This window comes from Siniperca chuatsi, linkage group LG20 (assembly GCF_020085105.1).
Source record: "Siniperca chuatsi isolate FFG_IHB_CAS linkage group LG20, ASM2008510v1, whole genome shotgun sequence".
Classification (NCBI taxonomy): Eukaryota; Metazoa; Chordata; class Actinopteri; order Centrarchiformes; family Sinipercidae; genus Siniperca; species Siniperca chuatsi.
In genome coordinates, this window is record NC_058061.1 from 16,391,197 (window position 1) to 16,417,388 (window position 26,192).

Genomic DNA, 26,192 nt, shown 5'->3' on the forward strand with positions numbered 1-26,192 from the left:
GGTGCAGTTGGTGCTTGGTAAGTGTTTTTTGTTAACAAGTTGCACAGTTAGATGCAGCTTATTAAATGTGAAATTAAAAAGCCAATTTTAATGCTCACAGCCTCGCTAGAAAATAAAATGATAACATGTTGAAATAAAAAAATGGGAAAAGAATTTAAATAATTTTCAGGCTGGATGTAAGAATAAATTCTAAACATGAGGGAGGATCTTATGAAAGTGTCTTGCCACTGGTTTCAGATCCCTGATGTAGGCACTCCTTTCTCCTTTTTATCTATTTTTATAAGTTATTTATTATGGATCCTTAATGCGTCTGATTTTACAGCCCACACACCTAAAACAAACCTCGCTTTTCCTTTAGATATCTCTGTTTCTCAAATAGTATTTAAACTGTATATTACATTTTTGTATGGCAATTGGTTCTACAATATTCAACTATGACACACAGAGAGTAAAAACAGGTATACATTTTCATCCCAATGTCTTCCACAAAATATACAACAATGTGAGGCGTTAACATTTGTCATATTGGAAATCATAGACAAAACCACCATCCTTGTATCTCAGCTGAATGAAACATAAAACAACATGTTACGGAAGCCAGTGAGAGGAAAACGCAACTCAACATTAATTATGCAGAGTTTTACTTTACCTTGTTTTATTGAGAAAAAAAAAAAGACTACATTGGTCAACAGTGGAAAGGTACTCTGAAGAAAGCACGAGGCAATAACTTTGTCAGTATGATGGGTTCACTTACACACTTAACATCAGTGGGTCTATGAGGATCAATAAACTGTTCCATCAATCAGTTCCTCATTTACATTTACATTCTGTAAAGCAAATACATGACAAAAAATTTCCTCACAAAACAGTTAATACTTTGTAGATTTCAGACAATGACCCACTGTATTCATACAATACAAATGTCTACTAGTAAGGTACATTTTTATTTTGCATAAACTGTGCACTGTACACAGAATCTACATTAAACAGCAGTGAAACCATGAGGAGTGAAAAATATTCCCATCATCAAAAGGTCATTTTGCCCATTTAAAAAACATATCAGCAGTTAAATCAAAATCAGTGTGGGATCATGAGCACAGTGGCTATTGTATTGAAAGGGGCACTTTCATAGAATGAACTTCTGTATACATATTTTATTTAAATATCTCATACAAACTTAATGTATATAAATAGCCTTCTCATTTTAAACAGTGACATACTGTTTTGCCTTCACTCAAATGACAAACCCTTTTCTCAACACGTCACTCTCCCTTCATTCTCACAACCGTTGTATATCACAATGCCTCAAAAAAAAGAAAGGCAAAAATAATTAACAAAAATAGAAATAACAATATATTTTTTGGCAAGTCAGGAAGACAGTCTGGGTGCTGGTCTATCATTTACATCTGGATCTCTTCATTCTGCATTCAAACACTGCACTGACTGCAGTACAAACAAGCCTGAAAAGACCTTATGACACTGTCTGAGCAGCTCTTTTCCTCTTACAGAAACTATCTTAAAGGGACAGTTCACCCCAAAGTGAAGATTCAGGTTTTATCTCCTTGTTAGCATGTTAGTAGAAACTCTTGGTATTTGTGGGACCATCAGACACACAATAAGCCCCAAAAGGTTGATCTCTGCCTTCTATTACAATGCTGAAGGCAGTTTACATCTTCAAATACAGTAGACCTACAGGCAGCCAAAAGACTCAACAGATGGGTCCCCCTCTTTTTTGATTGTCTACAAAACACTTGGATTGTGGTGGAAAGATGTTTTGAGGAAATTTGGAGAAACTGGAAAGTTTTTGGTTTTTACACTCCCATTTTCAATTAGCTTGGAAGCTCCTTTCAGTACTTTGGAAGAAGGCTGAGATGAAAATGTTTACAAGTTTTAATTATTTCCTGTATTAATTCTTAAAATTTTCATGAAATCAAACATCATTTTTGCTACTATAGTATATGGTCTGCATTTTTCTGCAATAGCCATTTAATGTATTTACATTCAGTAGTTACCTCTCTATATCCTGTAGTAGTTTTTATTGGTAGTGGCGGAGTCTGCCATTCCCGTGCTGGATTCCGATTGCCTATGCACAAGGGCCTACTGCCATTGCTTCACTGTTCAACTGCCAAAACATGGGGCGGCTTTTATTGTGAAGCAGCCACAGGAAACACAATGTATTTATCAATTTGTTTACAACTTTCAGAGATTAGACAAAGTCAAAATTTTGGGGTGAATTATTACTTTAACACTTAATTTACCACAAAGTACTTTCTTTGCACTACAAAACTTTTCAGAATTCCTGCTTCTCCATGTGTTGATTATGCAATGTTTCCCTGTTGTGGCTAACGTAAAACACACTGGCACAGTAAAACACACGAGCAGACTGGTACTGAGAGAGACTAGCATGCAGGCTGGTGAGATGTCAGGTTGGGGTAATATTCAGTGTGTCGCAGGGGTCTCATGTTGCATGATTCCCCTGAAGGCATGACAGTGGTGAAAATCCTCCTCCTCTGTGTTATATGACTGGCGCTGATCTGTCATTCGTGACAGTTGGTCTCAGCTTGACCGTGGCGAACGGATTCCCTCCTCTGCAGGAAGCGAATGGGAAAAAAATCACAATGCTGGCAGTAACATCTTTAAATTCTTCATCATCTGGTTGTCAACCAATGTTTTATTACACAAATCTATGAAAATCTGTGAGTTTTTACTAGTTGTGTTAGATCACTCACCCTAGAAAGGGAGCCTTTGCAGTCCCATTGACTAAAGAAACCTGTTGTCAAAAAACACAGAAGAAAAGAACCTTAAAGATCCAGTGTATGAAGAGAAATAACACACAACATTCAGCACACACCACAACAGTCACCATTTATCGACACCCTGCCTCCAGCTGTTAAGGAAGTCAGTGTTGCCAGACTGGTTTGATAAGATTTCTCATCATCAGTTGTCCCCACTCCCTCCTTCCTAACCGGCGCAGTGGAGCTTTGACACATACTTAAGCTACAACCTCAGACCTCACCGAGTCTGGAATCTAGACAATCTAGAAAGGCTCCTCTTTTTCTCTCTTATCGCCTCCACAGAGCCAAGTGAGCATTAGGGACGATAAAGGTAAAGAACATAAACACCTGAGCTATGTGCCCTGAAGGCAACTGTAGCACATATTTGCTCAGAAAATGCTGTAAAGAAAGGTTTTAGGGGCACTACAGCAGGTAATATATATGTCAGAGGAACTCAACACATGAGTTTATAGTTTAGGGTCTTGTTTTCATTTTAGAGCAGATAAGAACATGTAGCTAAACTAAGATTTTATCATTAATTTATTCAGTGTGCATGACAAGAGCTGATAAAGAGAGATAATTTGCTATAGTAACCTCAATTAATTTTATTCTATTTTTCAGATGCAAATCTTTATAACTTACCTCTGCTATCAAGCTTGTAGGAATGGCTGTCATTGCATTCATTACTAATTGTAGAAAAACATGCATTACCCTGCTCTTCTGTTAGAGAGCAGACAACATCCAGACGTCACCGAACATACAGCCACAATTAGGCTTCCGAGACTTTTATACTCAGCCTTCCAGGAAGTACCTCCTCCTAGAATCGCACTCAACATCTCTTATATTCCTCATTTAAGAATAAATCATAAACATAACAATATTTCAGCTTTCGTTGATTTCCTGGCTGTAAAGAGCTCAAAACATCCTTGTTTTTTCCTCACAGATACAAACATTTCAAGTCAAATTGCCAGAAATATGTAAATGTAATTCAGAACATTCAGACATTAAAAATATATATATATAAATAAAATGCAATTTTCAACAATTAAAACTTTTCGAACCACTCTAATCACTATCAACACTTACTTCAGGATTAGTGCTGTTTTCACTGCAAACAAACACTGAATTAAAAAACAATACCTATAGTTGATCCCAGAGTGCTGGCAGCAAGTCACATAACTACAGTACTTAAGCCAATCACTGAAACTGAGACACCTCAGTTTAGGGTCCCTACAGGAGATTTGAATGCTGCCTGAGAGGCTCAACTCAGCGAACAAAAGTCCCCAGAACAATGGTGACAAGGTCCACCTTCGCCCCACAGCCACAATAACAAACCTAAAGAGCACAGTCAGCCTTCTGCTCTCTGAACAAATCGTCAAAAGGAGGGCAAGGACTTATTGTATGTATAGTATGCATGTATGCTATAGGAATATGAGGATGAGAAAAAGAAAAAGTGAAAAGCACTGGGATTCCTCCTGTTGGGAAGGTATCTCCCTCACTGTGGTTTATTTCATGGTAAAACCCTGAGGCAGCAGATACAAAGGACACTGAGTACAGACTGAGCAGTGAGGAAGGTGATGATGAGGGAGAAAGAAGTGTGCCTGGGATTGTCTGCTCAGCTACTAGTTCATTCTCAATCAGCTGACAGTGCAGGCAAGAAATTAAATGGTGTCTGTACCGTCTTGTCCTTTGTGTCTCCCTCTGTAACTCTCGCCTTCTCCTCAAATCTCTCCAAACCTGGCTGGGAGCATTTTTCAGATGTCTTTAAAAAAAAAATTGAGCCAGCCACTCTCTGGTCTGTTTTACGCTTTTCCTCTTTGTCTTACTTAAGTCTGTATCAGTTGCAAAATTGCAAAGAGGCTCTTGTAGAATGCAAACGTAACATCTTTAAGGCCCACACATCCTTTTGGGAAATAATCATCTGGATAAATATATTTCCTCAAACTGGTTAGAGGAATTGAGGTGTGTTTCTGGCTATGTACGTTTTAAGGGTGTGGAGGCAATGACTATGCAGCAAGATGTTGATAAGACATGATTAGCCAGGTAGTCAACGTTTGACATGCGTGATGACATTTTGTGGTTTGGCCGTGCAGTCAGGGATGACTTAAGTAAGGCAATAAAGCTATCCTATCAGGAAACATAAGACCTTTTCTAAAACACGTGATGGCCCACTGCATAGGCATTCAAACATGGCAGCTATCTAGCACAGTCCTCTAAAGTTAGCCACACAACCAGAGCACAAGTGCCTGGCCCAGAGGCACATCAACAATGGCTGAAAAGAAGAGTGTCTTGTATACTAGTTGGATTTGATCTGGTCAGAAACTGGTCACAAACTCATTCCTGAGGTGAAGAGCACGTTTTTTAATAACCAGCATGTTTGAATTTTACAGGTCAGTACCTTCACATTATAAAAAAAACAATACAAGAGTAGCCAAACAAATGATGGATTAAAGGAATAAATAATGTCAAGTTAACCACATCCATAGAATGGCATTCGTTTCGCCACAATCACCAACAGGACAGCATCTCATCTCTTCTTGCGAGACCGTAAATAGTGTTTGCTTAAAATTATAGCATGTCAGTATGTTACTGGACCAAACCACCAACATTAAATCCATGTTAAGAGTAGTCTGTTTTAGTTGTTACGTACTTGGATTCAGTCTGTTTTGATTATCCCTTGTTTTTTTTGGTCCTATGTTTTCCCTAAAGCACTTCTGCACACTGGTTAAAAGGTTTTTTGGTAACTAGGAAATTCAATACCTATAATTCCTGCAACATTACATCATTAAACTGCACACAGATTTAATAAATAAAACTGACGATATATGGTTAGTGCATACTCAGTCAGGTGCTGATACTGACCCTGTCCTGTGGCGAGGGCGTTGAGAGGACCACTGGACTAGAGGGGGCGTTGTCACTGTAGTCTGGTGGTGGCAGCAACACCGGCTCCTCCTCCTGCTCTGGCAGACTGGCCACACTCAGACTACGCACCGGCGTGCCCAGATTGCTGCTAAGACATATGACATAAAGGTTCAGCTATCGAACATCAACTGTAAAACAAATCATTGATTCACTTCCCAGCATATTGTAATGTTTTCTTACCTATTTGATATCACTGGCTCAGTATAAGGTCTGCAGTAAGATGAGGGAAACCAGCCCCGCCTAATAAGAGAGACAAACACACCACAATATCAGAAATATCATAAAAAAAATTTATATAAACAGTCATACTAGATTTTTATTGTTCATTCATTATTTGGATACCCATTAGTTGTTATCTTCCTGGGGTCCATGTAACATACATATAGCTTTATCTTATATTAGCTACAAGTTACATAAATGATGCCCACTCTTTAAAGGATGCGTTCAACATTTTGGGAAATATGCTTATTCGCTTTCTTGCCCAGAGTTAGAAGAGATGATTAATACCACTCTGATGTCTGTATGGTAAATATGAAGCTGCTGCTAGTAGCTGGTTAGCTTAGCATAGCACAAAGACTGAAAACAAGGAGGAAACAGCTAGCCTGGCTCTATCCAAAAGTAACAAAATCCACCTACCAGCACCTGTAATCATTAATTAACGCTTTATATATTGTTTGTTTAATCTGTAGAATCAGTAGTGTAAAAATAACACTTTCTGGTTGTATGGGGTTTATTTTCCAGATTATTTCTTGGTGGGGCACAGTCATTTCCTGGGGTCTCTCAACTTGTATGTTTTATACTTTGTAGGCAGATTTTGTTACCTTTGGACAGATCAAGGCTAGCTGTTTCCCCCCATTTCCAGTCTTTAACCCAAATAATAAAACTCTCTGAGAGTATCAGATGATGTACATCAGTATTTTTTAGCCTGGGTGGGTTGTATGATAATAACGATCTGTTTAAAAATCACTTCTGCTAAAATGATGAATGCCACTTATATATGTTCAGTTGCTGGACAATAATTAGTCATATAAAAGAGTGAGGGCAAGAAAACCGACACTGACTTTCGCCATTCTGTGTGCATTCAAGAGACTGCAAGGAGATCTGTGTTTGGAGGGTTTGTGACTTAAAATAGTCAAGAATCGCTGCTACAGACAACACACTTGAATCAGATGCACATACCAGACATAAAATATATGACAGACAGACAGATTTAGTTCACTAAGACTCAAAAGTTGTCTCCAAGTCACGCCTAGAGAAAAAGATGGCTTATGAGATGAGACCAATGCAATGGATTTGTTGCTAAGAAACAGAATGTAATGTGATTTATCACAACATGTCCTCTTCTTGACAAACTGCCACTGACTGCATTAAAACCACTTCAATTCTCACACACACACACACACACACACACACACACACACACACACACACACACACACACACACACACAAGGAGCAGATAAGGCTTGCATTAATTTGTTTCAAAGTGGGAATGAAAAAATATTCGACACAAGCTCTGTAAGCACTTTGTAATCCTTTCGCCTGCATTATGAGTCCTAATTGATCTGGTGAGGAGCTGAAGATGACTGTAATTACACAGGCAACTCAAAGGCTACTTTATGAATTTGTGCCGCTGTAGCAACATATACAAACATGACTTATTGTACATAATCATTTTCCAACCTGATAATTTGAGCAAACAAAACACACAAAGCTAACAGGTGCGTTGTGTGTTTATATAGGAGAATATTAGGCAGGGAAGAATTTGCTTTAACTTAGAAACATTTTCCCTCTCTACAAGTTCACCTTCATTGCTTTTACAGTTGACATCATCATCATCAGTTGTCAGGCTGAAGAAAAACCAAGGATTTGTTTATTGTTCAGTGAAATATAAAAAAACAGATGTCTCTTATTTGTGTGTGTGCACATGAATTTGTTTGTTTGTGTGTGTGGTGTTGCTGAGCGAGCGAGCAAGAGAGAGAGCTTTACGTCTGTCATGTTAAACATATCCGACATACTCTGTGTTTCTAGGCATGATGTATTAGCACAGCAAAATATTCACAAAGCAGAAACTAGCACTGCTAAACTGAGTTATGTGAAAAACACCTGTGTGTCAGTGCTGATGCATAATTGTTGGAATGAAAGTGCATTTTCTCTTGTGGGTGTGCCAAAGGTTGTATCTAGATTGCATTTAAATCAAGTATGTGAGGGAGGGATTTCACAATAAAACATTCTATTCCATTTTCCCAAGTTTGTATTCATTTCTTTAACACATTATGTAAGACTTAAAAAAACCCACATATTCTATCCAGCTCTTAAGGTTAAAGGATAACATAATTTTATATTTTTGTTATTATCAACAAATCCAAGAAAAAGATGGTGATTGTTGGAACAGTGGAAAGACAAACAAAGACGGTTTTGGTGAGTTTTATTTTTTTCTGTCCAGTTTGAATTAAGTGTCTATTAAGATGTTCAGCGAGGTAAAAGTATTGTTTTTATCAATGGAGTCTGGTGGCGATATAACGGCTGTTTCTGGTTAAACAAAAAGGATCTAACTCTTTTACAAAAAGGTCTAGGACAAAAACAAGGACTTTTAGTGGACGTACTTTGACGGGCACATTTGTCCCCAAGGATTACGTTGCAGCCTGTTTTGCGACAGCCTTTTCACATCTAAGATTTGTTGACAATAAGAAGAAGTATAGAATCACCAGACTTATCCTTTAATACCAGAGATGCTGAAATGAATAAAAAGATGGGTAAACTATGACTCATCATGAGGCAAAGAACCACCAAAACAAACAAAAATCATTCAGTTAAAAACATACTGCTGTGTCTTCTCCAGCTCTCCGTACAGCCAGCCGTCCTTCTCTTCTTGGATGAGCAGGCTGATGATGTCGCCGTCGTCGAAGCTAAGGAGTGTGTGGTTGTTGCCCGCTGTGTGGGGAAAGATGGTCCTAACTCTGGGCTTCCTGCTCACATTGAGACCAGACGACTGGGATGTCGACCGGGACAGGCTGCCCTCTCCAAGACTGCCCTGGTCTGGAGGCAGCGGATGATCACAAAGAGATTAGAGATAATATCAGTTAGATGCCACAGTAATTTGTGGGAGACAGGTATTTTTATGTTTGTGTTTCAGAGAAGCCATCCGTACCTGAGTTGTGGTCTGAAGTAGAGGTGAGTGGAGATCTCGGCTCTGGGTTGAACATGTTGGCTAGCGGACTGATCTGTGCCTTTAGTGGCGGTGCTGGAGGAGGCACCGATGACTCCATGTTGTTCTGAGAAGATGAAGAAGAGTATGTTTAGCAGATGCAATATGTGACAAAATATGAGTTGGCAATAATTAAATTATAACAAGCATTTTGTCTGAATGACCAGGGTAAAGTCCTTCTCAAGGCAATGATTTGTAAACAGTCAATGTAATTGAAGCGTATTGTCTCACTCCTACGCAGCAATAAATAGCCATGGCCAAAAAACATTCAGTGGACTTTAAAAGAACAACAAGCACATGTAGGATTTCCCAGCCAAATAAGGATAGGATCCATCAGATAGCAGCACCTTTGTAAGATAAACTACAAGCAACAAGCTTTTATACACACCTTTTATCTGAAGCATCTTACACGAAGGTAAGTATAAAAAGATAGTGATGAAAAGCAACACAAAGTAATAGATAAATGAATAAAGCTCAAAATATAATATTCTAACATGTAGCCTCATCTCACAGAGCACCTGTGTAATTTTGATGCCATGTTTGTTTATGGTTTAATACATGAATGAATACATACATGGGCATGAATCCACACACGACCAGCTAATACTCACCCTGTTGTAGCGTTCAACCAGCGGTGATTGTTCTGGAGTGGTGTACAGCCCCTCTATCATGGTCATCACTGTGTCCGGCACCTTGGTGATGTCACTGCACTTTTCCTGCCAGCTGGGCAGATTCACGGCCAGCATCTCTTTGGCCTGGAAACACCAGAGAAAGGAAGCGCGCAGGTGTTAAACAGTCCATAAAGGAGGGGTCTGACCGTGCAGGATTACCTCTCTGTCCATGCTTACTTTCTCATGGAAGTTGCCAATTTGATAGGAGAACATGCAGTGTTTGTCCGCCAGGAAACAGAAGCGTCTCTTTTCTTCCAGTAAGGCCTCTCTGCAGCCGTCAGTGATGAACTTCTGCATGTCCATCTGGCGCGACGAGATGGTCTCCAAATACTGCAGACAGTGTCATGGTATGGGATTAATAAGTAGTCAGGTTTCAAATAAGCACTAACATGGGTGATAGGTTGTATTTTATTATATAGTATGGAGAAGATTTTCAACAAGTGACCACAAAGTGCACCTAAAATGAAACCAAGAGCAAGGTGTTTCGCTCAGCGCTTCATCAGGCTCGTGAAAAAGTAGAATGATATTGAATGAATAATTAAAAAAATGATAGATAAATGATAAAATAGAAATCATAAGCAAAAAATCTAAGTAAATTAAACAGAAAAATCCAAAGTAATAATGACAATAATAATAATAAATAAGAAACGAAAGGAAAAAGGAACAAATAAAATAAAAAACATAATAAATAGTAATGATAGGAAAATAATAGCAAAAATAAAAATATTACAACATGAAAAATATAAAATAAAATAAAACAATTAAAAAAGATTATAAATAGAAATTATAGGAAAATAATATAAATTAATATAAATAAAAATGCATTTATTTATTTTATTTTCCCTTTCTTTCTTTCTTTCTTTCTTTCTTTCTTTCTTTCTTTCTTTCTTTCTTTCTTTCTTTCTTTCTTTCTTTCTTTATTGTATTGAATTATTTCTAGTTTGTGTAGCTCTTGGGTATTTTTGTATATTGTATTTAATCACATTTGCACTGCTAACTATCTGTTGTCTGAAGTCAAGCCTGTTGTACACACCTGTGTCACTAATTAGAACACAAACTGTTGTTTTCACGTAGCCTTTGGTGAGCACATAAGCCTGATGACGCATTGCTCTCATCAGCGTTAATGAAACATCCTTGATCATATTTTTACGGGCTGAGTGTGCAGTCACTACCACACACACTTGTTTTTGTTTTTTGACTATATGTTCATCTTGCAGTTGTCAGCACCTCCAGCTCTGCAGTGACTCTACAGTTAGGGGGAATGTGCTGCTTTAACACTGACCTGCGTGGGAAACTGGCTCTTGATGGCTCTCTCTGAGTAAAAGCTACCTCGGCGGCCACAACTTAATGTTTGTGTGCTCAGGTCCAATTCACAAATCGAGGCACTAATGAGCTTTGTAATCAAAGCCTCTGCACTTAGCGACAAGTTTATTTGGGCCCGCCCTCTGCTCGTGGATCGATCTTACCGCAGTGGGAAACCAAATTGGTGTGCTGAAAGACACACCTTCCCCACAGAGAGGCTGAGAGCGATTCTGCTTGTCAAGCAGAGCAAATGGGCGACTGGACCTGACATAAGGCATATCAAACTCTTTAAAATGACTTCTCAACCCACCCCTCCATTCCTTTTATTCTACACCCACTCCCCCTATCTCTCCTATTTTCCCCAGGTTGTCATGGTGACAGTAAAGCAGCCTGTCTCTAAGGGCTCTGTTGAAGACCCTCCTCTACTGTCTGATCTCATTTTCTCTGTCTTTCTCTCTCTCTTTCTCTATGACAGCCTGTCAGACGCTGAATCAAGGCTCTTCATTTCCCATTTTCACAGCATACAATTGTCCAGACTCTCAGCGAGAGGCGGAAGAGCAGACACACAGGGCCGAAGTCATCATTGGCAGCACTACACATGAGAAAGCTGGGCAGTTGTAGCTCCCTTGTAGTCCACCGGTGTCAGTTTATCCGATCATGAAAAAGCCACTTCCGAGAGAGGAGGGGCCCCAGTCTTAGCTTAGACTGCGAGCCAGGCTCAGGCTATTAAACTCCACCCAGATAAGATGACTTATTGTGCAAGTGTCTTTTAAAAGGTGCCATTCAAGTGCTTCTGTGTGTCTAAACAACCCCTTTTACAACCTGCAATCTTGACTTTTCAATTAAAGGTTTTGTTCAATGATTCTCTCAAAAACAAGCCAGGCTTACACATCATCCATCATCAAAGTGAGGCCATGAAAAACAGTTGATAAATTAAAATGAGAGGCAGACAGGAGTTATTAATCAGGCTTTGCAGTCCCTCCTTCATCTCACCACATTGAGTTACAAAGCAAATCGCCGTCTGAGGTGTTAAGACTGCTTGTTGGTAGTGGACAGAAGGACATAAACACCCGGCAATGTGCAACACACTTCAGCCAGTATACTCCGGCTCACTGAACACCACACAACAAACCTACTCAAGCAAGGTCAACACTGACTATTAAAACTTCAATGCCACATGTGTGTACTTCTGTTCGCTCAGCGGTGACACTTGTTTTAGCTCTGTTTGTCATTTTAATGTGATTTTTGAGATGCAACAGATTGGGTTTTATGAGACCACGCTGCTGTTTGTCCACATCTGCTTGTCAAACTTGAGGATAGCTCTCTCTGGAGGGAGAGCTTACTTACTTAGGAACCTGTGTTGCAGCCCTACCAGCTTGAACATGCTTAGTGCACCGCCCATACTGTATGTCCTAGAATATATATCTAGTTACACTGGAAATACAAGTTGATCTGTAACCTCTGACTTTTTAAGGAAAACTTACATTTTTGGTTTCCAGGAATGAAACCCTGAGGTAACCATTTGGTAAAGATTAATCCCACTTGCTGTATCCAATACAACCTGGATCTCAGCTTGGTGTGAAGCGGTGTGTGTGCCTACATACATGTGAGTATTCATGCATTTGGTTTTTCAAATTTGAGTGTGTACGTCTTGTAATAAAAACACAATATTCCATCTGTGGCTGAACACAGTGAGCCGAGCTATAATAGTATCTTTCTACTAAGTGTAAAAACAGAGAATCTGAACAGGCGTGGTGGCACCTGATGGTTTTAGTCCCTTGTCCTATCTAAAAAAGTGTTTCTTTAAGGTATTTAGTGTTTGAACACACACCGCAAATGTTTTTGATCAATGATGCCATGCTCTTATGTAATACTAGAATACAACCGGAAAGCAAAACATGGAATTTTAGTCTTAGGAAGCAACATCATCTTACATGCTCCACACCTCCTCCTTTGCACTGGTATGTGATTATCATGAGAACAATCTTGGCCACACCGTCGCATAAATTATACACTTGTCATATTCTTTTCACAGGCATCAGAGCATAAGCATGCAACAGCACTATACTTGAAAAAGCCATACAAAGTATTAGACACACTATGTTTTGCAGGGAAGGAAAAATTGGGGTCGGTTTGGTTTCAGTCTCACCTCGTTCTCTTTGATCTCATACTTGGATGAGTGCTTTCCTTGGCTTTTCCTCCTGAGCTTCTTCAGGTCTGTCTGAGAGCGCTCCAGGGAGTCCTGCTTCAGCTTGTGCTCTGTCTGGTAGCGCTTGAAGGTGGCCTAAAGTAGATGTTTGACAAGAGAGGCATGAGACAAGTGAAGGGAGGAACTGATGAACAGATGAGCAGTTTTCATTAGACAAATGTTCCTCAGATGCACAGAAGCTGAAACAATCTCTCTTTTTTAGAGTCTAACTGGCAAAATGAAGTTTCGCATTCATGAAATAGGTTTGTATTATAACTCCTATCAGCAGGAGGAGGATAGGTTGGTGGATGCTTGCACTGATGGAATATGAGGGATGCATGAATACACTTACATTCATGTATTTAACATCCATCTCTGTCTTCTTCTCCAGCTCGACAATAACATCTCTGTGGAACCTCTTGAACTGCAGAAAAAGAGAAAACACACACCTCAAATCTGTTGCAACATACAACATCCTGCATGCACGCTGTTCTAAACGCAACGTAGAGTTCAGTCACATGGTTCAATGGCAACGTTACGATAAGAGCGGAGTGACCTGGTGGAATGTATGATAATGGGTTTCTGAGAGGATGAGATTCTACCCACCAGGGATGGTTTATCAGCCTGTTAAGGTTAAAGATTTACAGCTTTCCCCTCTCGTATAGAAATTACAATCAGACCAGTTTTCTTACATCCGACTGAGTGTTGTGTTTCAGTTGTTGCCGTATTTAAACTGGCGACACTTGACTTCAGTTTACCAGCAGGTATCTAAAGCATTTCACCCCGAGGCAGCAGGGTCAGGAATGACTCTGTGGATTTTCCACTCCTGTCAAACTTTCTTTCACTTTTTGTTACAACAATTTCAAACTCTCAGAAATGAAAAGAATGAGCTCAAAAGTTAGTAGAGGTTACGTGTCCAGAAACGACAGTGTAACAAATGGAAAATCTGTCTGATAGATAAGAGTGTTGGTGGCCACATAGTACTTCTAGGAATGGCAATTTTTCACTTCTACCGGCTCTACAGGTGAGCACAAAATGATTTTAATGACATAATTGCAACACAGGAAAGTGTTGCAGTTATGTCTCTTTGTCTCTTTTCATCCTTCAGATCCATTATGTTCTTCTCTTCTCATTATGTTGCCTTCATTCTTCTGATTCAGGACCAGAAATAATGGCACAAAGATGAATGAAACTACTTAAAGAGCTGTGGGCTTTACAGAGAGAAGACAGAGTTATCCATTGAAAATCCAGGCTGGTCATATTCAATATTTTTTGTATTGTCAACAAATCCCATGAATATACAAAAACCTACAATGTGTTAGTCTGTCTCTCAATTCTTTCTGACTTCCCTACTATTTCTGTGGCTCTCAGCCCCAAGACAATTCATTCCTACTGAAGACATAAGTCTTTAAAAACACATTTTCTTTTAAATATTTTGGCAGATTTGGTGCATTAGTGAGTATTTATGGCAGCAGGATGGTGTATGCAGGATCAAATAAATAAACTACAGTTCCCATGTTCATAGTAATGAAGGCACAACCTCATTTATGTGTTTTTGACAACAATGGACATCAGTGGCTCAGAGGAATAAGGCTTTATATCAGGCTTTGGCTACACAGGATATACTTGTAGGATCAATTCATTGTTGGTTTTGGTCTTTTTATGGGATTTGTTTGCAGTAAGAAAAATATAGAATATCACTGAACAGACACACTTCAAGGCTACTCACATTCTTTTCCAGTTCATTATGGACATTCATGTGGGCATCTGCGATCTCCATCAGAACCACACCTAGGAAGACATCAGGTATTTCTTTTTAGTATTTCAGAAATCATTACAAAAAAACGAGAAACTTGTTTTGAATGTATAACTCAAGGGAGTTCAAACTAATACTTGAATACAATAGATTTATTCGCTTTCTTGCTAACAGTTAGAGTTAGAGAGTGGCACATAATCTCCTGTTAAACCACACCGCATTGTTTTTACACTTTACACGGTTTTTGAATAGATTAAACAAACAAGATGTAATGTGTTAATTAGTGAGCATTATGGGGTGCTGGTATGTGGCTTTGTTACCTTTGGACAGAGCCAGGTTACCTGTTTCCCCCTGTTTCCAGTCTTTGTGCTATGCTAAGCTAACTGGCTGCTGGCGGTAGCTTCATATTTACCGTACAGACACGAGAGTGGTATCAATCCTCTTATCTAACTCCTGGCAAGAAAGTGAACAAGCTTATTTCTCAAAATGTTGAACTATCCCTTTAAAAGGAGGTAACAGAGAGCATTTGGAAACCAAACATCCAAAAGCAGTGTATAACAAGATGTAGATTCAGGTGGAGATCAAATATATGATCATTTCTGGAAAAAAGCCATCAACAATAAACACTTTCCAAATTTCCTGTATAAACGCAACCTGTTTTTCATAAAGCCTGGCATACACATTTTACAGATGACTTATCTCCTTTCAATATTTGAACAGTTGTCAATAAGTAATCTCAATGAAACATTCTGTTATTGTGCAGTCAGATACAGAACAGTCTCCATTCATAGACAGGCTACAGCGTAGATAGAGCAGCATATGACATGAGACAATGGGAGTGAGTCAATACTGTAAACAGAAGTAGACAATTGTAGCTATGCAGTTTATAGTGCTACCTCTATAACAATAGGGTGAAATCTAGACTTTACTCTAGGTTTACTATAGGACAACCTGTAAAAACAGTATTGGACATCATATCTGGACATGTGATAGCGTCACTGTGAGGGAAAAGAGCAAAAGTGAACAACCTGTAAGACTTTCAACACCTTCAGTAGTAAGTAAAGAAAGCACAGTTGTCGGGTTCCCTTTGTGATTTTTAGGTGAAAATATCTAAAAGTTGCCCATGTCAGCACACTCATACACATCTGACCCAACACCTGACATTCCTCCCTGCACGCCTCCACTCAGAGCAAACAAATGTAATAACCAACTGATACAGAGCTGTACTTCTGTGATCCAGCAGGCAGCGTCCAGCTACAACAACATTGCCCTCTGAAGGTCACCAGAACTTACTGGTAAATGCTGCCTTTGTGCTTCGACTGGGAGGGGTGGCGCTGGGCTCAGGGGCTGTTTGTACAGCCCCAACAACAGAGTGCGTGGGGTGGAAGGGGGATGCTGAGAAAGGCCAGGAGGGGGTTCAAAGAAGCTGTTGTATACCTGCAGGTTTCACCTTTGGGGTTAACAAGGTGTGAAAGTAAATGACAGAAAGTTATCACAACTCTGTATATATAGGCTGTACTGTGAATCATGAATCATGAAAAGAGGGTGAATTGGAGTTGAGAGAGACAGAGTATAGTGTTGTAAAGAAGTCAGAGAACTGATGCTTGTAGGCTTTCTCTCCATGGAAATAAGGTGTGAGAGCTGAGGTGTAAAAGTAAAAGTAAAAATGGATTCTCTCTAGCTAACGTGTGAATAAGAGACTATGGAAAAGAAATACCTGGCAACACAAACTTTTTAGCATCTACAGGGCTGAAGTGGACAGCTATTCAAGTTCATCACCTTAAAAGAAAAACATCACAGGGCTGCTTTTTTTCTTATCTTATCCTATCGCTGTCTGTTCCCGGTGATTTGTTCTCTTTTGAGGATTTTGAAGTGCCAAGATAATCTAATCTCGCCTCAACGATTTCAAATATACAATGCCATGCTCACATGGATTTCTACGCAGGTTGGTGCAGGGTTGATAAAAGATCTGTGGAAAACGACACCATCCATGATTCACTCATATGACTTGTGATTCACTATTATGAAAACTTTGCCTATGCTCTCCTCCACTTCCTCATCCCACGCTCAAATTTACCATAGTGTATAATGATTCAGATGCTGTAGCTCACAACTAGATAAGATGAACTTTGACCTTTTTATCCAATGCATGTAGCTTGGTAGTCTGAGCTTTAAACCTGGCTGAAGACCAGGGGGATAACACATTCATAACCCAACAGTGCTGTTGACCATAGGTCACAGTGAAGGCATTTCTTTTGGTGTTGTAATAACTAAGTTGGTAATTAATTTGCATGGGTTCTTTGCAACACCTGTATGAAATGTCTGTTTTACAAGAGTGCTGATAGAACGCAGAGCAACGCCTTTGACATTCTCAACAGGTAATGCCATTTATGAGCTGGGAGTGCTCTGTGCCAACTCAACCCCTGGCTATTTGGTGTTAGATAAGGAAGCTGTACAATATGAGATGACGTTGGCAGGGCAAACACTGGCTCACCTAATTCCACCAACTTATCTAACTGACAGTCCTTCTTCTATAGTGTTTATTCTTGTATCCAAGTACAAGCACCATCTGAATTGGCGCTGAACTTGGCAGTGCAGGCTGGTCATCGTCTTGTAGCAACGCTTCATCGCTGAGATGCATCACTGGGCTTGTCCACGCAGGCTTGCAGTGTGTGTGTGTGTGTGTGAGGAAATGCGAGAAAACCTCCTATGTGACTCAGGATCGAATGGTATCTCAATTACACACATTCCAGTGCAGGTGGGGAGAGACTGTATTGCGGTTGCCATAGATTAGCTACTCCCTTCCTGTTATCATATGATGTCACTGTGATCAACGGTAAATCCACTGTGGTAGATGCACATGGAGAGGTGAATGTGGTTTAACTCCCTCTGGACTTAGTGTTCATTATGACACAGGTTGCTCCAAAAGAATTCAGATCTTAGTAACTCCTCTGTCATCCCATGTGGGGTAAATTAATATCCTGTCATCTGATGGGAACATCCCTATCATCATAAAAACTTCACAACTCCATTTTTATGATTTTCACCTAGTTGAACCAAACCAACCACATCTTACAACTCCTAGGACTTAGCACACCTTTGCAGAACTTATTGTATAAACAACCAACCACTGCATCATGATATGATCGAAAGCTCCAGATCAGCTAATAAATGAATCTTGATGTGAGACTGTTTTGTAAACTGCTGTTTTCAAATTCAACAATGAACTGAGACTTAAGCCAACATGGACGAGAAGTCCTTGAAAAGCTCCAAAAAAAAAAAATTAAGGTGACATCTTCAAATATCTTTAGTTCAACCAAAAGTCCAGTATCATATTTATATATCACAAAGATGTCAGGAACCAGAGCATATTTGGCATTTTATTACTACTTTTGCTTTAAAAATGACCTAAACGATTAATCGATTATTCGACAAAAATTGTCAACTAGTATTTGTCTGTCAATCGACTAATCGACTTATTATTTCAGCTCTACTGCACTCAATTCACACACAAACACTAAAAGACCTGTGTACAGAAGAGTGTATGTGCTTAGAGCACTTTGGACATCACTCTGCAGTCATTATTACCAAACAAATATGCCACCTTGAATATTGATCATCCGTTTATTACACTGATGATGAGCAAAAGTGACCTTGTTTGGTTTGCATTAATTTATTATTGTTTAGTTATTTAAGCATCTACTGTCATTAAGCATGTCTACTGTGTTTGCTGCAGCTCAATAGCTGTGACAGCTTCCTTAACATAGAGTGATGACCTGATATTGCACACAGCACATACCATAATTTATTACTAGAACACATAAATAATAGTTAATACAACTGAAGGCAAACCTTAAAAATAACCTTAAAAACTTAGACTTAAAATGTGCGCCTCATATGTTCTTTATGTGAAGAGAAAACAAGTTGGTCTAAAGTTTTTATGGACAGTGATTTACTGGTTGAAATCTATAATAGCTGATAAACGACTTCAGACGCCGAGCAAGCAAAGGAGGATTCAAAAAGAATCATGGGGTATTTTTGTGAAAGGACTGAAGTGTGACAAGGTTTTAGATGCTCCAACATCACGATTTATTGAGCGTTAAGTGAGTCTCTGGTCTCTTTAGAGGCCCCTTGTAGAAAACTCCCAGTGTAGTGGAGAGCCTTTAGTTAAATGGTGGATACCGGACGAGGGTGTTTGAGGTCTGGGATCATTAGAGAGCTGTGGAGTGTGACGAGAGGAGTCATAACTGACTGAACAATGAGTTGACTATTTGAAAACAACCTCCACCCTCCTCTATTTTACTTGTTTTAAACAGTCTATACTACGCTTCTGGTGATATTGTGTCATGTACTGATGATACAGGCAATACTGTGTGTCAAGTCTAGAGAGTTAAATAACCAGATGTTTCAAATGTCACAAACGCTTATTAACCATAACTTCAACCTCCCCTGAGAAGAAATGGCTCCTCTCAAAAGCCAAAACCTGTTACAGAAGCTATCGGCAGAAAACACTAAACGGTCTCTCCGTTCTGAATCCTCATTCTCTGAGGAGAAAAAAAAAAACACTGGCTGACATTAAAAAAATTTTCATGCTGACTGTACTTCAATATTTCCAAAAACAATTTCGACTGAGACGTGACAAACAGCGCAGAGAAAAGGTGGAAGGGGTGGGGATCGTGCTTTCTCCTGTAACATTTTCAGTCCCTCACTACCTGCTGCTTTTCAGAGTGAAGTGGCAACTCCCTGTGGAGTCCAGTCATGTGCTAATGCACAGGAAGGTTCTAATTGTACACCCACTGAAAACTATGACTTTTAAATATACACAGTGATATATGGCACACCAGCCACACTACCATGGCACTGTATTATAAATGAATGACGACATAAAGAAATCTATTTACTGCTGTCAAGCTATAATCAGCTGTGATTTCACATGTGAAACTAGTTTTTGCTAAACCGTGGCCCCTGTGGCCTCAAAAACTAATGGCACATTCAGTTTTCTTTAATTTTCTCAGATTCTCTCAGACACAGGTTATAGGCTTTCACTCATCTGTGCATACTCTTTTAGGTTTCCTTCAGGCAGTGTGACATTTGACTAATAGTCTTTCCTTATTACGCGTACACTTTAACCTCCATTATAGCATCAATCTGAAAGAGAAAATGTGGACAAACAGTAGTCCAGGAGCGGTATGAAGTAAAAGCCTCAGGTAACTTTCTGCAAATACCTGCCAACCACTGTGACGCAAATGCTTTTTACCCCAGACCATTCACCGAGGGAAGAAAAGAAAAAAAAATCACTTCAGAGAAAAAAATTGATTGGAGAACTAGTCATAACAAACAACACACTAATGTATTTGGTCATTCTTGACAGTGGTGCAGAGTTGGAAATTATGCTCAATTCTTTGACTCTTATGCCTAAATCAAGATCTAAATCGAGATGGAATGAAGGTTTAAAGATTCACTAGAGGCAATAATAAACACCCGTAAATCCTGTATTTACGCCATTGTTTATCCTTGTCTTATGTCTTTTGTTTTGTTACATTGCACTATACTGCCTGGCCTACACAAACAGACAGTAAAGACTGGCAGTGGGTTTGGTGAGGCAGATGGAGGAACAGGGGATGATGAAGATCAGTGGTGGGAAGACAGTCTCCTCTGTCTGTCTGTTTGTTCAGCGTGTTTGCTACTCTGCTCGCTGCACTGTGTGAGAGAATTCACACCGTCTTGTTGTCGTCTATTCCAACGTCAACGAATGACTGCCGAGCTGGGTGTTCAAGACTTCATGTGCCTTTTTACTAGAAGTCATTTTAATGTTGGGACGGATTCTTATGATTGGGGCAACATTCTCTGACTCCCTTTGTTATTGTTTTTGGCATAAGGTAAGATTGCAACAAGTTCAAATTTAATGACATACATGTATTTTTGTCTTAAACCAGAAAGGCTTCATTTTGGAAATGCAGCAATCATATGTTCAAAGATAAAGATGGTGGAGCATCTAGTGTGGTATTTGTAAAGTTGTTTCAACACGTTTTTGCTATGCAGTGAAAATGTCACCAACCAACCATGTAACATGAACATATTATTTCATGAAGCAATGAAGTACTGACATTGTTAACTGACAGGTGCAGCCCGACAAACTTGATCAACATTGCATAACAGCAGAGTATGGAGATTGTCTCCAAGCTGTAAATGTTTCACTGCACCCTGCCAGATCAATAAAAATTCTATCTCAATTTCAGGAGCTTGATTTTTTGACAATGCGGCCCATTTAGTATTATGAAATGTATTCGTCATGGTTTCATTTTCAGACACTGACTCTGATGTGATGATCAGCTATGCTTCCTTTATTTACATTTTCACCAAACGTGACAGACACACCTAATCTCATTCAGACAGTAACAGCTCTATTAAAATCACCTCACCTATTGTGACATGTCATCAAATTTTGTTTATGACTGGAAGAAATGCAAATGCCATGTAAAAGAAGAGAACTTAGTCAACAATAAATCCACAGCTAGTTTTCAAAGATATGTATCATGATGTAAGTGGAAGTAATATTCACTGTGGTCACAGTTTTCCTTTAAAAGACCAAAGACTAAATGACAGAGCATTATCTTTCCATTTTTACTGCCCTACTCTGATTGCCTGCCTGTCACATCAACCTGAGCTTACATGAGGCCAATTTATAAACCCCTGCATTAAGGAATGATGCAACAGAATACAAAAAAACCCAAAAAAACAATGTGATGAATTGTAATAGAGCATAATTAGGACCCCTGGAAAAAGTAAGTCAGCAACAAATTTGAGCACTAATAGAATAATTGGAGATGAGTCACGGGATGGATGAAAAACAACCTGTACAAGCTTGGCAGCCTCAGAGAAGAGATAGAGGAGAGGAAGCACTTCCATCATAGCAAGAGGTAGACAGCAGACAATAATGAATTTCTGCTGCTACTGTGCCATGAGGGTTCAGTCAATGTTAAGTCCAGATGTTTACATAATTGACTCGCATTTGGGATGATGGCTGCATTCAGGCAAAATATGTCACCATGATGAAGTTGCATAGAAACAGCATTTTGATGGTGTCCAGCATACAGTATATGACAGGATGATTGGGTGAAGTTAGTGAAGTCATTATTTCATGGTGACTTTAAAGTATCAGTTCGACATATTGGGAAATACACTTATTCGCTTTCTTGCCAAGAGTTAGATGAGAAGATCAATACCACTCTGTTGTCTGTATGATACATATGAGGCTACAGCCATCAGATTGTTAGCTTAGCTTAGCACAAAGACTGGAAACAGGGGAAAACCTGCCTACCAGCCCCTCTTAACCTCACTAATTAACACGTTATATCATGTTTGTTTAATTCGTACAAAACGGCATGTTGTGGTTTTACAGGGGGTTATTTCTTGGCCGGGAGCAGTGACTTTCATAAGTCTTGTCGTCACCGTGAGGTTGCCAGGTAACCACATGGGTTTTTTTTGGGTTTTTTTACAGCTTTTACACTTTGGTTTTTGTATAGAATGACATATAATGTGTTAATTAGTGAGCTTTAGAAGGGATGGTAGGCAGATTTTGTTACCTTTGGAGAGAGCCAGGCTAGCTGCACTCTTTGTGCTAAGCTAAGCTAACCAGCCGCTAACTCTAGCTTCATATTTGCCATACAGACATGAGAAAGGTATCCATCTTCTCATATAACTCTCAGCAAGAAAGTGAATAAGTGTATTTCCCAAAATGTCAGACTATTCCTTTAAGTACATTTCAACAGAAATGAAGGTGAGGAATCATTATCTTTTTCAAGCTCTAGACCCCCCTTGAGATTTCACTCACTGTAGGTAGATGTGACCTGGACTCGCATGAAACTCACCAAGCTCTCTGGAGACTGGAGACACGATAGCATTCTGTCCAACCTTTGAGACGGCATCAAAATAGGCCTTTCCAGCAAGAGTCATCGCTGCGTGGGGAGACAGACAAACATTATCAAGTTAATAGCTGGGAAAAGTAGAACTTGCTGGATCATTTTGTGTTCTGGTGAAACTTTATTCAAACCAAACCCTTTGATTGAGGTACACTGAGGCCAAATTCAAAGTTCACATTAAGACTTATAGATCAATAGGTGCCATCCTACATTTGTCCTGTGTGAGGGTGAAAGCTGTGTTTACCTGTGACTGCTTTCTCATAGTTCTTCCCGAGGTTGACCAGGTTCCTCAGGCCTGGATTGAACTGATCCATCACAATCTGGGACAAAGAGCAGAGATTAAAGGTTGTGGAGAAAAACAGCAAGCACAAATGCTTCCGTTCCCAATCTAATTATACAGTTCCACACAGCTTTGTAAGTCACTTTCTCTTTTGCTTACTCACAAACATCTCTCTTTTTTTTCTTGCCGAAAGTAATAAAACTCATGAGGTTATTTTTGTGGGAGTGGGTGGAGAAGAGAAATACATGAAAATAAGTGCGAGTGCTTTTGCTCTATAAATATCACCATGTGAGAACAATAAAACTTTCAATCTTTAACATGACCCCTCACATTTGCTGTAACTCCCTCAAAAGAGCAAAGTCCCACACAAAGTCGCAGCTATTTGCGGCATGAACCTCATCACGCTCCCCTCCCATCCCCAGCCCCCCTTCTCTCTCTCTTTCTGTCTATTGAAATGCCTCAACAATCAAGTGCTGTTCACCTCCTTGTCTCTATTCCCCTGGCACACCCTCAGTAGAACAATGAAGGGGCAGGTATGACTTTACATGAAGAAAAGAACAGAGCAGAGGAGAAAAATAAGGGAAACAGGTTCCTTGTTTTCTTTTCTCTCGCTCCCTCTCCCTCCCAGCTGAAACTGTGGCACACTGTAAACTACAGATATGACTCTCTGTCTCTCTCTCTCTCTCTCTCTCTCTCTCTCTGTCACACACACACACACACACACAGAGTTTGTATTGCTAAATACACTGAGCGATACAACTGCTATTATTATTGTTAAACCAGGGAGGACATTCCACTGAAAAAATGACATCTAATCTCACCTGCTTATCACATGTGAGAGGCATTAGTGTAAACTTGATCAGATTAATCTAGGCTGACTAAACAAGTTTGATCACATGATCAAATAACTATTGATCAAACCACTTTAAGTCCAAGCTACAGCAGGTTGATTGATGGGAGAAACTTTCTTCTCTCTCATCACATCAGGTGGACAGGAGGGCTTTGACTGCACTGGTTTGCTGTGATTTATGCATCTTCTAATAATTTTGTGACAGGGTGTGTCCCTCAACTGACTTTTTTGTTGTTGTTGGACTTTACAAGCTGTTATTAGAGTAAAAAAAAAATACTTTACTTCCCTTGTAAACAACAACAGAAAGTTTCGGTTGCTCAATCAGATGATTTTTTTTAACAGTGTGAAAGCAAAAGAATGGGTCTTTTATCATTATCATCATTATCATAACGTGTGATAAAGTCCCAATAAAAGCAAAGCACAGCCACACTATAACTCTCTCACAATTGTATTGTGTTGGTATCTCCGTGAGCTATGGTCAGGGTTCAAATGCAGTAAATCTGAAAAATAACCCAACTATGAAAAGATTATTTCCCCTTCTTAGGCTTATTCAGAAACCAGGGTAATAGCCTATTTATCAATTATTATTATTACTACCGTATTTCCTTATTTGCTATATGACTTCACTCACCTTGTATGTACTTTCGGTAAGCTTGCTCACATCATCTGGACCCCGAAACATGATGGCAGGTTGTTTCTCAAGCCCAGAAGTCGAAAATAATAAAAGAAAACAAATAAGAAAAACAAAAATGCTGTTTCGTAATCCAGGTGTTCACTCACGCCGAATGATAAATCCCACAGCCGTTCCTGCTGCTTGTCTGCACCTTCACTCCGTGCATATGGGTAGGGAGACGCTCAGCAGCCGGCGGCGGACGCACTGACTGACAGGAACACCGAGAGACTTCCCCATGCGTTTAGGGCTGATGAGGAGGGCGGAGGAGCGCGAGGGAGGGCGCCGTGACGTCATGAGTGGTGTTATACAAATCGTGATTGAACTTCTCCTGTGGTGTACTAAAAAGTTATGAGATAGTGTGACTCTACATGTCTGTTATAAAATAAACAAGAAGGCATGACGTATTTTTGCACTGTGTTCTGGTGTTTAGATAAACACGCTCCGATTGGCCTACAGAGGGCGCTATCAAACAAATGTTTGTGCGGTAATGTGATCGATTCAGTGGTGGAAGCTATACTGTATTTTCAGATCCTTTATTGAAGTAAAAGTAGCAATACTACAAAATAAAAACACTCAATTACAAGTCTTGAATTCAAAGTAAAAATATGTAAGTATTTAAAAAAATACTTATATACTTTGTAAAAGAGCTCATGTAGAATGGCCCCTATCACCCTGTTTTATTATGGTGTAAGATTATTAAGTAATTAATTAATGCAATAACACGATTGCATTATTTACATTTGGAGTTTTAATCACTTCATACACCATTGTTGAGCTGTTAATATAAGAACATTGCACAATATCATATTAACTCCTCATATTTTGTATGTGAAATCTTTATCTGTAATGTAACTAACTGTAGCTGTCAAATAATCTGGTGAGGTACAACATTTCCCTCTGAAATGCAACGTAGAGTAGAAGTACAAAGCATCATAATATCGAAACTATCAAGTAAAGTGCAAGAACCTTAAAAATAGGACTTAAGTACAGTACTCTGTTGTGACAAACTCACACCTGAATGGGCCACGTGTTGGTTTTCACATGTGAAATGCTATGTTTATACTACCTGATGAGATACTAAAATATGCAATGTCTAGGCTAAGTAAAAATATTACATGATGTTAAAAATTTGGAGGAAAAGTTAATTTTGGCAACATAGATTGGCATTTACTGGAAAACATTACTGTCCATGGCCTGATGGGGGCAATATATCCCATCAATTGAAAAGCTACATGTGCAACATCACCAGCCTGTTTTTGTTGAGACTTAAAGGCATCATATGTCATGGTTGGGGTAAAGCTGTATCATCATTCATATACATATTGAGTTTATTTTACATACAAGCATGGCCAAAAAATATAGCACAGTCTTCACATGTGCTGTTGGCAACATATGTATGCAAACATGGCTGGATTAACCCAGGTTGGGGGCCCCGAGGCATCTAGTAGTTACTACTAGTTACAGACAAAGGACTTAGGATGCATCGATTCAACTTTTTCTCTCCCAATACCAATTTGAATCGGTGAATCTTATTATCATCTAGCTCTGTTACGGCACAGGTTGTTAGGAAATCTTACCTCTGAAGTTGCTAAAAATTTCATAAATCATATTAATAACCAGTCACTTTAAATAACCCACTTTTTTGGT

The 26,192-nt window shown here is 39.3% G+C and overlaps 1 protein-coding gene across 3 annotated transcripts; it reads right to left on the bottom strand.

Moving 5' to 3' along the window:
* Positions 1-628: 628 nt before the first annotated feature.
* On the bottom strand, positions 629-24,774 carry baiap2l1a (BAR/IMD domain containing adaptor protein 2 like 1a). Of its 3 annotated transcripts, none has more exons than XM_044178759.1 (14): positions 24,504-24,774; positions 22,987-23,062; positions 22,692-22,778; positions 14,794-14,855; positions 13,417-13,488; positions 13,026-13,160; positions 9,752-9,904; positions 9,515-9,658; positions 8,847-8,970; positions 8,521-8,734; positions 5,877-5,936; positions 5,637-5,781; positions 2,730-2,770; positions 629-2,588 (listed from the first exon to the last, which is right to left on the bottom strand). In XM_044178759.1, exons 1-14 carry the CDS (start codon positions 24,552-24,554, stop codon positions 2,516-2,518), a joined length of 1,437 nt encoding a protein of 478 aa, XP_044034694.1. In that variant the 5' UTR covers positions 24,555-24,774; the 3' UTR covers positions 629-2,515. The 3 variants fall into 3 exon arrangements, with proteins under 3 accessions (XP_044034694.1, XP_044034693.1, XP_044034695.1); XM_044178758.1 differs by having other exon boundaries at positions 5,637-5,784; XM_044178760.1 differs by lacking the exons at positions 22,692-22,778; positions 22,987-23,062; positions 24,504-24,774 and adding an exon at positions 15,233-15,278 and having other exon boundaries at positions 5,637-5,784.
* Positions 24,775-26,192: the final 1,418 nt, after the last annotated feature.

Bases quoted from the DNA above. Each gene is read 5' to 3' on its own strand.
- baiap2l1a (XM_044178758.1), bottom strand. From the start codon at position 24,554: ATGTTTCGGGGTCCAGATGATGTGAGCAAGCTTACCGAAAGTACATAC. The intron at 13,489-14,793 runs GTGAGTAGCCTT...CTTTTTCTGCAG, and splicing joins ATAATGAACTGGAAAAGAAT to TTCAAGAGGTTCCACAGAGA. The intron at 9,905-13,025 runs GTGAGACTGAAA...CACTGTCTGCAG, and splicing joins ATGAGATCAAAGAGAACGAG to TATTTGGAGACCATCTCGTC.